This window comes from Lepisosteus platostomus, chromosome 16 (genome assembly GCF_059453375.1).
Source record: "Lepisosteus platostomus isolate fLepPlt1 chromosome 16, fLepPlt1.hap1, whole genome shotgun sequence".
In the NCBI taxonomy this organism is placed as follows: Eukaryota; Metazoa; Chordata; class Actinopteri; order Semionotiformes; family Lepisosteidae; genus Lepisosteus; species Lepisosteus platostomus.
The window spans coordinates 9,585,810-9,603,170 of record NC_142626.1 but is presented as its reverse complement, the minus strand read 5'-3'; the positions used below and the strand labels follow the sequence as shown (position 1 = coordinate 9,603,170).

Sequence of the window (17,361 nt, the reverse complement as noted above, 5' to 3'; positions counted from 1 at the left end):
ACTGATGTCCCATCGATTGCCTTTACTTAAATTGAATCCCATTGAATATCCGTCATTTAGTCGTTTCTGTGAAGTTTATTATTAAAGTAACTGTGAAATTGTTCTTTTTTTATCAAAGTCAATAATTGTCAATACCAAAAAATTCCCAGCACAGATCCCATGGAAATTCTGTGTCTCCTGGTTTCTCTTCAGTCTGAATCGCTGTTTGAGATTTCTAACAGGCATCATCCCTGTACAAGCTCTGTGTTTTGGAACTTTAATTACAGGCCCGCTGATGCCCAATTCTCTGTCAGTTATGTTTTATTCAAATGGATTGAATTCCACCTATTTCAGTACACTATAAACTGATTCTGTTTAGAGAGACACCTTTATTTACACCATTTCTCCTCAAAAGGCCAACAGCTCCCTGAGCTTATAAAGCAGGGGGCTCACACTCAGTTCCTGAAGGGCACAGTGTCTTCTGGATTTTATTCCAACCTGAATAGTTGACTGAGACATATTTCTGTTATTTTATTAGGCATCAACAGGAGTTTTCTGACAGTCACGTCCTAGAAGGGACAGTCACCAACTGAATGCCTCAATATCTGCAAATATATTACAGGTGGCGCAATTTATAGTGCAATTGAGGTGTCGCTGAGCGCTGGTTTTAGAGGCTGTGCTACAAGAAACGAGGGTGGAGAAAGGTGAATGGGAATTCCATGAACTGCTCAAAGAACGACTCCACAAAACATGGCAGTAAAATGCTAAAGGACATATTTCCAACTCCACAATGAAACTGTTCTTATTTAAGCTCAGGCTTGTGGTGTGTGAGAGCCTTCAGCGACCCTGGGGTGTTGTGTGCCCAGGTTAGAGTTTCAGAATGGGATTGCTCTTCGGTGGGTGTGTGAAATCGCAATGAATGGTGGACTGGTCTAACACATGTGAAATGTAATTGAAAGTCTGGTGCGCCTTCTCTTCTGTCGAGTCTGTCAGATCACGCTTTACCAGTGTTAAATGACTGTGGTGGATACAATGACATTGAAACCCACTGTGTTTGGGCTCCAGAACACGATAAACATCAGGACACATCATTTCTCACCCATTTTAACACAGCCGATTGAGATGTTGGGGATAACACTTGAAAACTGACATATTTTACAGCCTCTTGGTTTTTAAAATCAGATCGTTTAGCTATGGCCCCTAGTTGCACGCCTTAGTTCAGAAGTATTCGTGTAGATCAGACTAAAGGACAATCCTACTGAGGGAGAAAGCGGGACTCTTTTGAATCCAGGGGCAGGCCAAGACAGCGAGAGGAAGAGAGGAATGAAATGCGTCACCCGCGCCAGTGGGAGCACATTCTACAAGCTTTCGTTTTCTCGGAAAACACAAACATATACAGTAATTATGGAGAGAAAGAGGAATTACACCCGGGAGAGTAAGAAAAAATGCAATATCTTCAGTAATAAAGTCCTCAACACTTGTGTTCTATTACATCAATATTTATTTGAAATTTCAACTTTCCAAGTGCTAGAAACGGAGTAAATGAAAACTAAAAAGCAGTGAGCTTCCTTTAATAAAAAATACTAAAGATTGTACCATTAATCTACGAAAAACATATGAAAAAGACACTAAATTTCAAATGAATTGAACTGAAAAACAATGATCGCTGCTCCCCAGTGGGCAAAAGACGTATAATATACGTCTATTAAACGCATACCTTAGACGTCTAAATGTGGTCTGCAATTCGTCTAGAATGAAATTCTAATATACGTCTAAAGTTATACGTCAATTATACGTCTATGTTTAGACGTTCATTATACATAAATGGTTGGAGTTCTATTATACGGATAAATTTAGAGGACTATTATACATATATGGTTGGAGTTCGGATAACTTTAGAGGTCTATTATACGGATAACTTTAGAGGACTATTATACGTATATGGTTAGAGGTCTATTATACGGATAACATTAGAGGTCTATTATACGTATATGGGTAGAGGTCTATTATACGTATATGGGTAGAGGTCTATTATACATCAAAGATTGGTTTTATAGGTGTAGAAACAAGTAAACCAAGCCAATGATTAGGTTTAGAAATTTATTCTGAAAATACACATTCACACCTGAAACATATGTATTTCAAATTCTACATTGTATACAATCAATCAACAATCAACATATGGGCAATAATCATAAAAAACACAACTAGTCTTAGACTTCAGCTACAAATTCTGGTAACGGCAATATACAGTATAGTAATGACAAACACAAACTAATTACATTAACACACTAACTCAAAACCACATTTTGATTCAAATATACATTTTAAAATGTACAACTTCTATATTTCCAAGAAAAAAAATATTACAATGGAAGTTAAGATGATTTTTGTCCACTACTTGCAAACCCTGTCTAATTGTCCTAACAGTTAGAACCAAAAACCTATTATTTTCAGTGTCCAGATCTCCTGGCCCCCTGCCTTGCATATGCATTCTTCAAGTAACACATTGCACGCTCCTTTATTTCTTTTTCTGTTGATGTAGGGTGGGACTTCAGCACCGCAGCTAGGAGAAAATTATATAATATTACTTCCCAAATAAATGATGATTAATATCTTCTTTAGTATAATCTAAAAAATGAACGGTTTACTAAGCTCAAAGCTGAAATAAATGTATAAAATTTGGCTTGCATCATAGCAGTTGAGCAATAAAGTCTGTCCTAATTAAAGAGTACCCAAAGTTTGAAAGTACAACATAGAATAAGAATAGAGAAACGGCAAAACGATTTTGTGTTATCTTCCCCATTCACACTATTTTTATGTGCCATTTTTTGCTTATTCACGTACTATTTTAATCAAAATAATATTAAGAAAGATCTGTATGTATTCAGATAGTATTATTATTGTTCATACTTACTCGTCAAAAGAGGATTGCTGAGATATTTGCGGATATACTTCTACGTTTGAAAAACGTGTCCAAAATGGTGACCAACGAATACTAGCAATGCATTGTGGTATATAACCGGAAAATATGCTGGGTTCGATATTTTCTCAACGTATGCGTTTATTAATGTTGTCGATATTATGGTTGAAATTTAACATTGATAATACATCGCGGCTATGTGCCCCCTGCTATGAGCTGATGTGCAATTTTAACGCATGCAGTTAGTAAGGATCGGTCACTGTTGTATGGTATTATATATAATGACATTATGGAATAGGATGGGGACAGGCCTGGCATCACGGGGGGAGGGAGGAATGTCGCCCCTTCAGTTTTGGGCAAAAAGATTTACCTAACTTAATTTGCGCCCTAAAAAAAATAGTTGTACTTTGTCAATGGTCAGACAACACTAAATGACACGAACAGTCTCTCAGTCTGTTTGATGGGCAGGAGGGCTATCCGTCCAGGAACTGCACATATCAGTGTCGTTAGTGAGTGTCAACATTACGATCATGTTTGCTCAGGTGGACTAAAACCTTGCAGTTATCATTATACTTAAAACCGTTATATAACTAGGACTAGTTATAGCAGTCTTTGCTTTCTGTTGGTTTTACAACAATTTTTTCCTAACGATTCAGAACCTCCATCGATGTAGCTGCAAAAATGAACGCTTATGGTACTTTTCGCTCCAGGCAATATAAACCACGAGGGTGACGAAAAATGTGAAACTGAACTTCATCGCAAATACCAGATTGCTAGTCGTTATCTTCTATCATGAAGCACTAATCAATTGCATAGCTGCGAGATTTCATTTGGGTAGCTGCACCGTACAGCTCCGTTTCAACCGAAATATCGCCCCCCCCCCAGAATTTCAGACACCCCCCTACAGATTGTTCCCTGGGCACCGCACACTGATGGGGGACTGGGTGTCCAGGAAATGGTATCAACTTTTCTCACGAAAATAAAAATAGAAACTCTATAGGCACTCAAACATTTTACTGTTTTTTTCACGCAGGTGGCAAGACCCCCTCCGCAAAACCCTTGTATGCCTCCTTCTGTCGACGTGCCCAACCTCCGGTGGAAAAGGAAGAGTCCGAAACATGAAGACTGTTCTAATTTTGTTTTCTGTTATCACATTGTGTATCTGTATCCAGAATGTACACGAACACCAGCCCCGTAAAGTGAACATGGGGTTAACACCTTTTTGGCCCTGTCTTATCTGATGGCTGAAAAGACAAACCAGAGCGCCTGTTGGGTATGCACTACACTACCAAGGTATGGAGCCATGGGGGCCGTCCCGTGGTGCCTGAAGACGTTATAGGCATGATCATATAGAGAGATCATATAGGGGATTTTAACATGACCAAGTATGGCTGCTGTAACGATACTACTGTAAACTGCACCACGCTGCAGTATTTTAGGGAATGGGGACTAGAACCTAGCACCAGTTTTGCTGCGTCTTATGGCCCACAATACAACCTAAGCCGGAATCCCGCATATATCACCCTAAACAATAAGCGGGGGGGGGGGGGGGGGGGATTTGTTTTGAGAACCATGAAGATCACCATATAATGGTATAATGGTTTGGGGTAAATGCAATCTCACCTTTTATATTGGTCTCTCAAATTCTACTCTTCAGATCCCAGGGTGGGATAAGAGCAGTCCTAAGTTTAGTGCAGCTTTTTTGTTTTCTGCTGGATTAGGAGTGCCTTATGGAATGTATTTTATTTGTGGGAAACGTGCATACCCATGGTTTCCGACTAATTGGGGCAGATCATGTTATTTAGGATATGTAGTTCCCCATGTCCAGGTTCAGCCTCACAGTCCTAACAGTCCAATAGTAATGTTAGGATAGTACATAAGTATGAAGTAAAGACAGCAGACTCCGCATTTGTGTAGAAAATGGAAGATGTATGTTTCTATTTTCCAATGGGGGATTGATGGAGCCTGCTAACAGCTTTTACATGCTGAAGTGTGACCATCACGCTTGCTTGATCACAGATGCTTCCCCCCACCGTACTTACCCTCAAATGGTGAATGTTTACCCAAACGGTGAATGTTTACACTAAACTCCTGATGAGAAAGGAAGGTTTCTATTTCCTGGAGGTACATCAAAGATTCCCACTCAGCGGCGCGTGGGAATGTGTAGCTTCCACACCTGACGCCAATCAGCGCTGCGATTTAAGATCCCCACACGCCCGCAAACGATGTTCACGGTAGAACCGAATGTGTTCCCCTCACCAGCGACACAAACTAATTTCTCCGATTAGAGAAAGATTTCTCTCCTGTACCAGAGAACCGAAACCTCTGCAGACAACTACACACCGGCACACCGCACAGAAGACAACATGTGCTCTGCCAGTGCTCAGGAAGCCTCCTAACACTACCGACGCTATCACACTATATATAAGTTATGTAGGGCCATATCCCCTTTGAGCTACGATAGGTACTATACCTATTATGGTCCTCATTGTGGTTCCCTGTCTGCATACAATAAAGCTTGGCTGGACAAACGAACCCTTCAGGCTCGAATTATTTCAAGATCACTTATGTTTTGAAAGACCAATTGGGAGTCGGGTTCCACCGTTTAAATATCACTTCTAATCCAGTGGAAAGTTATATTTGAGGTTTAAAAATGTAAGACGTTCAAGCCACCTTATGAATTCATTTGTCAAAATCATCACTATTATATTTAGGAACGTCCAGTGAGATGGAAGCACACACAAAATGAGGAATGTACTCTACTCTTGACAGGAAGACACCGTCTGCCAGCGATAAGCCTGGAATTAACCAGTATGGAAATCTTTTGTTTTGTTTAAAATGGGTACAAAATCCAATCTACATCTTTCTTCTTGATAATTACAGATATAAGTACCCAGGAATGTTGTCACTTTCTGTATAGGTAAATTATCAGTTGTTCATAAAACTTTAAGAGAAAATATCTTGCTTTGTAGCTGTCAAACGTGGGCATGTGTTTTCTGAAGTCTGTGCGGACTGGGCGTAGCCGTGATGCGGCCTGGTGGATTTCAACATTTGTAAACAGAAAAAACAGAAAAAAAATAATTATTCAGACTTCTTCAGAAGGGAAGCAGTGCTTGTTAAATAACACACCAGCACACAGTTTCACCACGGACGGTGACTCCAGGGAGAGATGTCTCAGTCTGTAAGTGATTATTATTTCTGTTTTGAGTCGAGGTGTCTTGTAAGTAACTGACAATGTTTACAGCCCTGAGGATTTTTCAGTCATGTAATGAGAACTGATTTTTTTTTGTTTTGTTTACTGTATAATGCGTGTAAAATTCATGCTACATCTTTCTTCTTGCTGTTTACAAATTTTATTACCTGGGTATGTTGCCATTTCCTTTAGAGGTATTTTAGCAAATTGTTCCTAAATCTTCGAGTAAATAGTTCACTTTTTTAATTTTAAAAATAAACCTGAAACAGATGAAAATAAATTTAAACCTTAATTTAAACTGCATCATACAGCTCTCTTCTGTCCTAATGAAAAACAGTTATGTCATCTGCTATCTTAAATTTTTTTAACTTTCTCTACCCAAAATGTTTATAACTTTCACAGTGCTGTTATTGATATGAAGAACCAAAGTCTGAGTTACTAATAAAAACAGAAAAGGAGATATTAGGCATCCTTGTCAGATGATTCTCTAATTGCAAAGCTCTGAGATGTCCTTTTGAATAGTCTTACTGAGTTCCTGCATCCATTTTAAAGACTCTTAACAACTTTCTGAAAAGTTGTGACCAAAGCCAAAAAAATCCAAGCAATTGAATTTAAATTTCTGTTATAGTCAGTAAAGTAAAAATATCACTTTTTAATTATACTATTTAATATTTAACGTATTGATCAATTTAAATTCTGAATTATTTTTTCTAAGTTCTAAAAGTATCTGATACTTATACTGCTTTTGCTATTTCCTTCATACAGATCTTCTAGCAAATAAGATCAATTACCAGTGAAGTGTACTCTCACGAGGCACTAGTTCTGTAGGGTTTGGGCATTTACTGGGACAATTATTAATTGTAGCCGTAAGTCACAAAATGATTCTTTTAATGGCTTTAGAATCCAACCTTGCGGTATAACTCAAACAACGCACACACACACAGGTACTAATACACAAGAATACATTTATTAATACATAAAATATGCATATAAACCTAACAGATCTTATCGAGAGGGTTATCAGAATACAAAAGGTATATATTCAATCAGTCACGAAGAGTTACATATATCAAGAGGACATACGTTCAGTATATCATTCATTTAGACCATTTCGTATGTGAACTTGGTAACAACTTCTACACTAGATAGTCAAAACAAGTACATAACTCTTAGGAATTAAGTTGATATCAACTGGTTGGGATAACAATTGAATTCTCGAGCTGTAATGCATTGAAGTTGAATACTCATCCAATTTCTGGGGATTCAGATCTCCTGCGGGCTCTCTGGCTCCGTGCCAGGCTGTGCTGTGCGGATTGCGACGGTGCGCTGATGATGCTCACTGATCGGCTAGTTAGTGTTGGCTCCTGAGTTGTGCTCAGGAGAAAAGATGACTGTGGGTCCCAGCAAGTCAGGAAGAGGACCAGTTCATTCCTGATGAAGCGCTAGTTCTGAATAGTGATTCAGCTGTCCACAGTTCCGACCTGTTCACGAGACTTGCTGCTGGTGGTAACCTCAGGTGGATCCTCTGGTTACTCTCTGACAACCTCCGCTCTCGACTCTTAGAACAAAGCAAAGTTCTGGCACTCGGACACACTGGGCGTTCCGTGGTTGTCCAGGCTGAGTCTCAGGATGGTCAGAAGGTGCGCTGCGAGAATGTCCTGCCCTTGGGAGCCTTTCTGCTCCTGGGAATTCCTTAGAATTCTCTTTTTCAGAAAAGTCCACTACAGGCTCTCTGTGTTGCCTGTTTTTACCTGGAGGAACTTCAGCTCGTTCATTGGCTGAAAGTTTTATGGGCATCAGAGTCCCACGTGGGTTACTCTGCCCTATCAGTTTCTGATTGGTTGATCAAGGTGAGATATGAGTCACTTGCTCCTGACACCTAAGAATGCAATCCAGATGTCCATCTGGCACTCCCTAGACAGATAGGCGCCAATGGATGACCATTGATCATGATAGCCAGGCTTAGCTAAGTGCATCCCCATTTGGGAGCTGTCCCTTATTAAAAGAAAACATCTTTAAATCAGCCTGCATGAATAGTTTCTCTGTGGCTGCACCACAGAGATGAAGAGAGAGATGGGGCCTCATTTGGGAAAGCACAGCAACACTTAATTCTGTCTTATTAACAAGCCTCGCAGCTACACCAGATACTTTTGTTTTTAGATTTCACGGGACCAGATGTACAAATTGTCAAAAAAAATCCCTTTGTGATGTGTCAGAACTGCAGTACTCATTTCAACATCTGTACTGAGATTTTATGTTTTTATATTAACAACAAATGAGTTCTTGACTGTTTTGACAAATCTTGATTATGCCATGAGATAGGCCTTCTCCAGATATCAATTACACTCAATAGCAGGTAAATTACTTAAGGCTTCAGTTTAGCAAAGAAAAAGGTTATCAATAAACAGTGAATTCTAACTTTGGGAATTCCTAACAAAGTAAGGGAAGAAGTTTCAGATTCACTTAAACTTTGAACTTGAAACAAAAAAGAAGCAACCGAATGGCATTCTTATGTTTTTTCTTGACTCAAAAAGTCTGACCTGTGTACTGTAACAACCTGAGCTCCTGTAACTGTTTTCAATTTAGTGTGCAGCAGTTCAGATGCTCTTAATGACTTTGCTTTATATATTAAGATTTTCATTTTTGGGTTACTGCTGTAAAGCTGATGGTGTAGGAACTGTTTGCTTTGTGTTACAAGCGCTCTTTGCTCGGGTAGGGTGTGGAGTTTTATGACACTAGTACTGCTGCTTGTGTTGATAGCATATCTCCCTTCCTAGACTCTCACCAGCTGCCTGGGCACAATCCTGCCCTGCATCAACAGCGGCACACTGGTGTCCTTCAGAGCTGACAATGGCTTGCTGTGGTGCAGCACCGAGCACAGCTCTGTCGGCCGCAACATTGAGGCTGCAGGGACCAGCAGGGGCCAGTGGAGCCAGTTCAGGGCTCTGTTGGCCCCCAGTGGGAAGCTGCTGCTGCAGGACCTCAGAGGCGTGTACCTCAGTCGGATCAACTGGGGGGGCGTTGGTGGGGTTGACTCCATCATGGCTGCCAAGGCTGAGGCTGATGTCTACTGTGAGTTTGAGGTCTTCACCCGCGGGGAGTATTTTGTCTTCAGAGCCGATAATGGGAAGTTCCTGTGCAGGAACCCCCGTCAGGGCAAGGAGAACATAGAGGATGCCCGAGATGATCCTGACTCTTCCTGCAACTTCCTGCTGTGCTGCGGAGGTCCAGCAGATGTGGAACCACAGACCGCAGTAAGACCGTTTATTCTTTTGAGCTCTCACACAGAGACAGAGCCCTTGATTTCTAGCAGTGCCCATATATTCACTGTGAGAAGCTATGCACCAGTGTGGTAAATCAGTCCACTGGACACACAGTGAGCACTGGTCACTATGAGGACTGAAAGCTTGGGAGAAGGTAAAGTTCTCTTTTGAGGAATAGAAACAATCAGGCAACACCGTTGTGGTGAAAAAGTGGTAGAGGTTTCTCAACGCTGGGACAGCCTCTCTGACTGGGCACTGTCAGCAGAGTTTCTCAACAGGAAGGTGGTTACACTGCACTTCTACCCAGATATACCAATATCCTGTTTGCAGACCTCATACACAGAAGAAAATCATGCAAAAAAATTATAATCACTCACTCTGGGCTCACTTCAAAATTGCTCTGTGACTTTGTTAATTCTCTTGGGGTTAAACTTCCAGCTGCTTCCTCTTAAAATGGTTTTTTAAGAGGACTCAGCCTCAAAGGCCACTCAGACGTCTGCAGTTATTCTCACATACCCTCAGTTTAACGTATTAATATTGATAAGAAAAGTCTGAAGCTTGAAAACATTCTATGATATTACTTTGCTAATACATATAAGTATCCATTCCTTCAGGATATATAGAGCAGTGTGTTAAACCAGCCCTCTTGACACAGTGAGTATTGGTCAATATGAGGACATACAGACCAGTGTGTTTAACCAGTCCACTGGACACACAGTGAGCATTGGTCACTCTGAAGACATATAATGATTCTGCTTTATACATTAAGTTTAAAACTTTTTTTTTTGGGTTACTGCTGTAAAGCTGATGGTGTAGGAACTGTTTACTGTGTGTTACAAGCGCTCTTTGCTCGGGTAGGGTGTGGAGCTTTATGACACTAGTACTGCTGCTTGTGATGATAGTATATCTCCCTTCCTAGACTCTCACCAGCTGCCTGGGCACAATCCTGCCCTGCATCAACAGCGGCACACTGGTGTCCTTCAGAGCTGACAATGGCTTGCTGTGGTGCAGCACCGAGCACAGCTCTGTCGGCCGCAACATTGAGGCTGCAGGGACCAGCAGGGGCCATTGGAGCCAGTTCAGGGCTCTGTTGGCCCCCAGCGGGAAGCTGCTGCTGCAGGACCTCAGAGGCGTGTACCTCAGTCGGATCAACTGGGGGGGCGTTGGTGGGGTTGACTCCATCATGGCTGCCAAGGCTGAGGCTGATGTCTACTGTGAGTTTGAGGTCTTCACCTGCGGGGAGTATTTTGTCTTCAGAGCCGATAATGGGAAGTTCCTGTGCAGGAACCCCCGTCAGGGCAAGGAGAACATAGAGGCGGCCCGAGATGATCCTGACTCTTCCTGCAACTTCCTGCTGTGCTGCGGAGGTCCAGCAGATGTGGAACCACAGACGGCAGTAAGACCGTTTATTCTTTTGAGCTCTCACACAGAGAAAGAGCCCTTGATTTCTAGCAGTGCCCATATATTCACTGTGAGAAGCTATACACCAGTGTGGTAAATCAGTCCACTGGACACACAGTGAGCACTGGTCACTATGAGGATTGAAAGCTTGGGAGAAGGTAAAGTTCTCTTTTGAGGAATAGAAACAATCAGGCAACACCGTTGTGGTGAAAAGGTGGTAGAGGTTTCTCAACGCTGGGACAGCCTCTCTGACTGGGCACTGTCAGCAGAGTTTCTCAACAGGAAGGTGGTTACACTGCACTTCTACCCAGATATACCAATATCCTGTTTGCAGACCTCATACACAGAAGAAAATCATGCAACATGGCAAAAAAATTATAATCACTCGCTCTGGGCTCACTTCAAAATTGCTCTGTGACTTTGTTAATTCTCTTGGGGTTAAACTACCAGCTGCTTCCTCTTAAAATGGCTTTTTAAGAGGACTCAGCCTCAAAGGCACTCAGACGTCTGCAGTTATTCTCACATTCCCTCAGTTTAACGTATTAATATTGATAAGAAAAGTCTGAAGCTTGAAAACATTCTATGATATTACTTTGCTAATACATATAAGTATCCATTCCTTCAGGATATATAGAGCAGTGTGTTAAACCAGCCCTCTTGACACAGTGAGTATTGGTCACTATGAGGACATACAGACCAGTGTGTTTAACCAGTCCACTGGACACACAGTGAGCATTGGTCACTCTGAAGACATATAATGATTATGCTTTATATATTAAGTTTAAAGCTTTTTCTTTTTTGGGTTACTGCTGTAAAGCTGATGGTGTAGGAACTGTTTACTGTGTGTTACAAGCGCTCTTTGCTCGGGTAGGGTGTGGAGCTTTATGACGCTAGTACTGCTGCTTGTGATGATAGTATATCTCCCTTCCTAGACTCTCACCAGCTGCCTGGGCACAATCCTGCCCTGCATCAACAGCGGCACACTGGTGTCCTTCAGAGCTGACAATGGCTTGCTGTGGTGCAGCACCGAGCACAGCTCTGTCGGCCGCAACATTGAGGCTGCAGGGACCAGCAGGGGCCAGTGGAGCCAGTTCAGGGCTCTGTTGGCCCCCAGCGGGAAGCTGCTGCTGCAGGACCTCAGAGGCGTGTACCTCAGTCGGATCAACTGGGGGGGCGTTGGTGGGGTTGACTCCATCATGGCTGCCAAGGCTGAGGCTGATGTCTACTGTGAGTTTGAGGTCTTCACCTGCGGGGAGTATTTTGTCTTCAGAGCCGATAATGGGAAGTTCCTGTGCAGGAACCCCCGTCAGGGCAAGGAGAACATAGAGGCGGCCCGAGATGATCCTGACTCTTCCTGCAACTTCCTGCTGTGCTGCACATGACTGTACAGAGCACACGTACTCCCTCACTGTACATCACAGACACATAACACCACACTGTTCACACGCCACACACACAGTGGTACATGATTGTACGGAGCATATACCCTCCCTCATTGTTTTTGCACTTATAATTCCAGTGAAGAGGAAGATATGAAATTCATAAAGCTGTTTTTTTTTTCCTTTTTGCTGGAATGCACAGTGCAACATAATCAAGAATTAGAAACATTAAAAATAAAACAAATCTACCAATATCAGCATGGATAATATCTACTTAACGTTAAGTTTCTCTATATTTTGTGCTGCCATCAAACTGTCAAATATCATCTGGTAATGTCAAAATATTATTTCCTCCTATTCCTGCAAATAATCTTATATAGTATGCATTGTGTCACACAGACATTATCACTCCTGGTTTCTTCAGACTGTATTTGCTGATTTTTTTTTGTATGCTTAATATGAACAAATAAAAGAAAATTAATTCCGTTTTCTTCAGCAACTCTAAAGTGTATTAGGACAGAGCAGGTTCAGACAGTCAGCTATGCAAAAAATTTATCATTAAGTGGAACTCACTGACCTTTCCATCTATTCATTATAAAGTAACTTGTGCTGCATTATTGCCTAGCAAGGGGAAGGCCATGTCAGGGGTGCCCATGAACCCGTGATCTGTGATATTAAGAGCAATTGCTTTACTGCATTTGTTGCCAGTATCACTATACCTTCAGCTAAACAATTATACAATTAAGTATATTAAATAAAATGACAAGAAAATTAAATTTGTGGAATCCTTCTTATTATATCTGGTGATCTTTGCTGACATGAGATGGCATATGTTCAGTGTGTCCCGCGGGGGCTGTCTTGTTGCTTGGTGCTCTGCTTGCTGAATGAGCGTGTGCAGCTACACTCCTCACCGTAGTAATCTGGGGAAAAATGCGGTGATGATCTGATGTGTCCTTGTCTGAAATAAATCACAATCCACAGAGACAGGCGCGCCTGGGTGTCCCCAGCACAACACCGGAGCTAATTTTCACACTCTGAAACGACATTTCAACTTCCAACCACTAGAAGGAGACATTTCACAAAACAACTTGCGCAGCATGACCGAACACTGATAGACTGTACTGGAAAGTTTAAGTAAAGATAGATACTTTATTGATCCTGTGAGGGAAATTGCAGTGCAACAGCAGCTTAACACAGTCAGCACAGCACAGTGTAATGAAATTATACAATAATACAACCCTAAAATACATACAATACAATCTGCACAGTCAGTGAGAAGTGCACTTAGAAGAGTTACTCACAGTCCAGAATATACAAAGAACAAACCAGAGCATTACACAAAAAGTTGTATTGCACAATAGAAATATGAATGTATTGCACAAGTCCCTGGCATATATTGCACAAAAACACACAATGGATGCGTTGTACAGTCTTATGGCAGAAGGCAAGAATGACCTTCTGTAGCACTTCCTGTCGCACCATGGTTGGATCAGCCTATTGCTGAATGTGCTCTTCATTCTCACAAGCATGTCAAAGAGGGGATGGGAGATGGGACACCATTCTTCTCTCAGCCACTACCTCCAGGGGGTCCAGGTCAGACCCAATGACAGAGCTTGCTCTTCTGATGAGCTTGTTCAGCCTGTTAGCAGCCCCTGCTCTAATCCCAGAATGCCAGCATACCACAGTGTAGAAAATGGCGCTTGCCACAACTGACTGATAGAACATATGTAGCATCTTGCTACACACACTGAAGGACGTGAGCCTCCTCAAGAAGTAAAGTCGGCTCTGACCCTTCTTGAAGATGGCCTCAGTGTTCTTAGACCATTCCAGTCTATCATCGATGTGCACTCCCAGGTACTTGTATGAGTCCACTATCTCCACGCCATTCCCATAGATGTAGACACGAGTAGGTTGGACCCCATTCCTCCTGAAATCTGTCACCACCTCTTTCTTCTTTGCCACATTCAATTGCAGGTGGTTCTCCCCACACCACTCCACGAAGCTGCTGACCAGTCCTCTGTACTCTTCCTCCTGCCCACCCTTGAAACATCCCACAATTGCAGAGTCATCTGAAAACTTTTGCAGGTGGCACGACTTTGAGTTGTATTTAAAGTCCGAAGTATAGAGGATGAAGAGGAACGGAGAAAGAACTGTCCCCCTGAGGAGCCCCTGTGTTACTCACTACCTGCTCAGACACAGTTCTGAAGTCTCACAAACTGTGGTCTGCCTGTCAGATAATCAGTGATCCATGAGAACATGGAGGCACCCACTTGCATCTCCTCCAGCTTCCTCCTTAGCAGTAAGGGCTGGATAGTATTGAAGGCACTGGAGAAGTCAAAAAACGTAATCCTCTCTGTGTTGCCAGCCTTGTCCAGGTGGGAGTAGGCCCTTGCAGCATGTAGATGATTGCATCTTCCACACCAATACTGGGTTGGTAGGTGAACTGGTGGGACAAGACCAGCCTCTCCAGTGTCATCATGAAGTGAGAAATCAGCGCAAGTGGTCTGTAGTCATTGAGGACAGAGGGGTGCCCTTTCTTTGGTAATGGGACCAAGCATGATGTCTTCCAGAGCACAGGGACTCTCTCCAAGCGCAGGCTCAGGCTGAAGAGTTGCTGGAGAACTCTGCTTAGCTGATCGGCACAAGCCCTCAAATCTCTGGAACAAATGTTATCTGGTCCTGTGGCCTTACCCTGGTGAAGCCTCTTCAACTCCCTCTTCACCTGGTCAGCCGTGATGGTCAGCCTGGCCTGGGGGATGGTGCTCATAGCGCTGTCAATGCTTCAGGTGTTAATGGTGGAGGTGTTGGAGAGTGGCAGCTGCAGGGGATGGGGGGTGAGTAGCTGTTGGGGGTTGTAGCTGTAGATGGCCATGATTGTGGGGGGATGGAGGAGGTGTTGGGCAGTCGCACCTGCGAGGGCTTAGGAAGCATGTGGCTGTGGGGGGATACGGTGCCTTGCGAAAGTATTCGGCCCCCTTGAACCTTTTGCCACATTTCAGGCTTCAAACATAAAGATATAAATTTTTTATTTTATGTGAAGAATCACCAACAAGTGGGACACAATTGTGAAGTGGAACGAAATTTATTGGATTTTTGAAACTTTTTTAACTAATAAAAAAATGAAAATGGGGCGTGCAAAATTATTCGGCCCCCTTGCGTTAATACTTTGTAGAGCCACCTTTTGCTGCGATTACAGCTGCAAGTCGCTTGGGGTATGTCTCTATCAGTTTTGCACATCGAGAGACTGAAATTCTTGCCCATTCTTCCTTGCAAAACAGCTCGAGCTCAGTGAGGTTGGATGGAGAGCGTTTGTGAACAGCAGTTTTCAGCTCTTTCCACAGATTCTCGATTGGATTCAGGTCTGGACTTTGACTTGGCCATTCAAACACCTGGATACGTTTATTTGTGAACCATTCCTTTGTAGATTTTGCTGTATGTTTGGGATCATTGTCTTGTTGGAAGATAAATCTCCGTCCCAGTTTCAGGTCTTTTGCAGACTCCAACAGGTTTTCATCCAGAATGGTCCTGTATTTGGCTGCATCCATCTTCCCCTCAATTTTAACCATCTTCCCTGTCCCTGCTGAAGAAAAGCAGGCCCAAACCATGATGCTGCCACCACCATGTTTGACAGTGGGGATGGTGTGTTGAGGGTGATGAGCTGTGTTGCTTTTACGCCAAACATATCGTTTTGCATTGTGGCCAAAAAGTTCGATTTTGGTTTCATCTGACCAGAGCACCTTCTTCCACATGTTTGGGGTGTCTCCCAGGTGGCTTGTGGCAAACTTTAGACAAGACTTTTTATGGATATCTTTGAGAAATGGCTTTCTTCTTGCCACTCTTCCATAAAGGCCAGATTTGTGCAGTGTAAGACTGATTGTTGTCCTATGGACAGACTCTCCCACCTCAGCTGTAGTTCTCTGCAGTTCATCCAGAGTGATCATGGGCCTCTTGGCTGCATCTCTGATCAGTCTTCTCCTTGTCTGAGCTGAAAGTTTAGAGGGACGGCCAGGTCTTGGTAGATTTGCAGTGGTCTGATACTCCTTCCATTTCAAGATGATCGCTTGCAAAGTGCTCCTTGGGATGTTTGAAGCTTGGGAAATCTTTTTGTATCCAAATCCGGCTTTAAACTTCTCCACAACAGTATTACGGACCTGCCTGGTGTGTTCCTTGCTCTTCATGATGCTCTCTGCGCTTTCAACAGACTATCACAGAGCAGGTGCATTTATACAGAGACTTGATTACACACAGGTGGATTCTATTTATCACCATCAGTCATTTAGGACAACATTGGATCATTCAGAGATCCTCGCTGAACTTCTGGAGTGAGTTTGCTGCACTGAAAGTAAAGGGGCCGAATAATTTTACACGCCCTACTTTTCATTTTTTTATTAGTTAAAAAAGTTTCAAAAATCCAATAGATTTCGTTCCACTTCACAATTGTGTCCCACTTGTTGGTGATTCTTCACATAAAATAAAAAATGTATATCTTTATGTTTGAAGCCTGAAATGTGGCAAAAGGTTGAAAAGTTCAAGGGGGCCGAATACTTTCGCAAGGCACTGTAGGTGGTGAGCCACAGAAGGCCCCGAATCAAACCTATTAAAAACTGGTTCAGCTCATTGACCATCTCCAGGTTTCCCTCTGTTACACCCCCAGCCTGTTTGAAGCCAGTGATCTCTCTCATGCTGCTTCATACGTCCCTCACCATATTCCTTTGCAGTTTTAAAGGTTGGCTAACAGATCTAATTACCTCCCCCTTTTGTTTGAAAATAGAAGCAATAAGCAATTGCTGGCACCTGGTAGAGTAAATTAGCCTAGAGTCTTATTATGATTAAACAGTTCTACTCTGTACTGTACCTCTTTTCATCCTTTGTAACATGGTTTTTTTATATTCAGCGTGCATTTTAGTGAGGTCTATTGCTGTAGATTCCATTATCATTTTAAAGAACATATTGCAATAACAAAACTTCACCAGAATAGAGCAAGTGACTGTGTTTTGTGTGAGTGAAAAAAGAAACAATGATGTCAGGACCAATCTAAAAAGCTAAAAAAATCTAAAATAATTTATTATGGCTTTATTACTTCTAGTGCTGTTTGGAAATAGTTAAATGGCAATGAGCTGGCATCTTTATCAATTCTATAGTGTTTCACAAGTGCTCGTGCAAGGCAATTCTATTTTTGAAAGTTATTGATAAGTATATTTACACTACCTCTCTCACAGACAG

General features: G+C 42.3%; 1 protein-coding gene across 2 annotated transcripts; it reads left to right on the top strand.

Annotated features, from left to right (window-relative positions):
* The first annotated feature begins 5,853 nt into the window (after positions 1–5,853).
* LOC148646833 (uncharacterized) lies at positions 5,854–14,428 on the top strand. Of its 2 annotated transcripts, XM_088608976.1 has the most exons (5): positions 5,854–6,083; positions 8,873–9,349; positions 10,278–10,754; positions 11,692–11,986; positions 14,113–14,428. In XM_088608976.1, the coding sequence occupies exons 1-5, from the start codon at positions 6,072–6,074 to the stop codon at positions 14,145–14,147; spliced, it is 1,296 nt and encodes a 431-aa protein (XP_088465102.1). In that variant the 5' UTR covers positions 5,854–6,071; the 3' UTR covers positions 14,148–14,428. The 2 variants fall into 2 exon arrangements, with proteins under 2 accessions (XP_088465102.1, XP_088465101.1); XM_088608975.1 differs by lacking the exon at positions 14,113–14,428 and having other exon boundaries at positions 5,862–6,083; positions 11,692–12,914.
* The last annotated feature ends 2,933 nt before the right edge of the window (positions 14,429–17,361 follow it).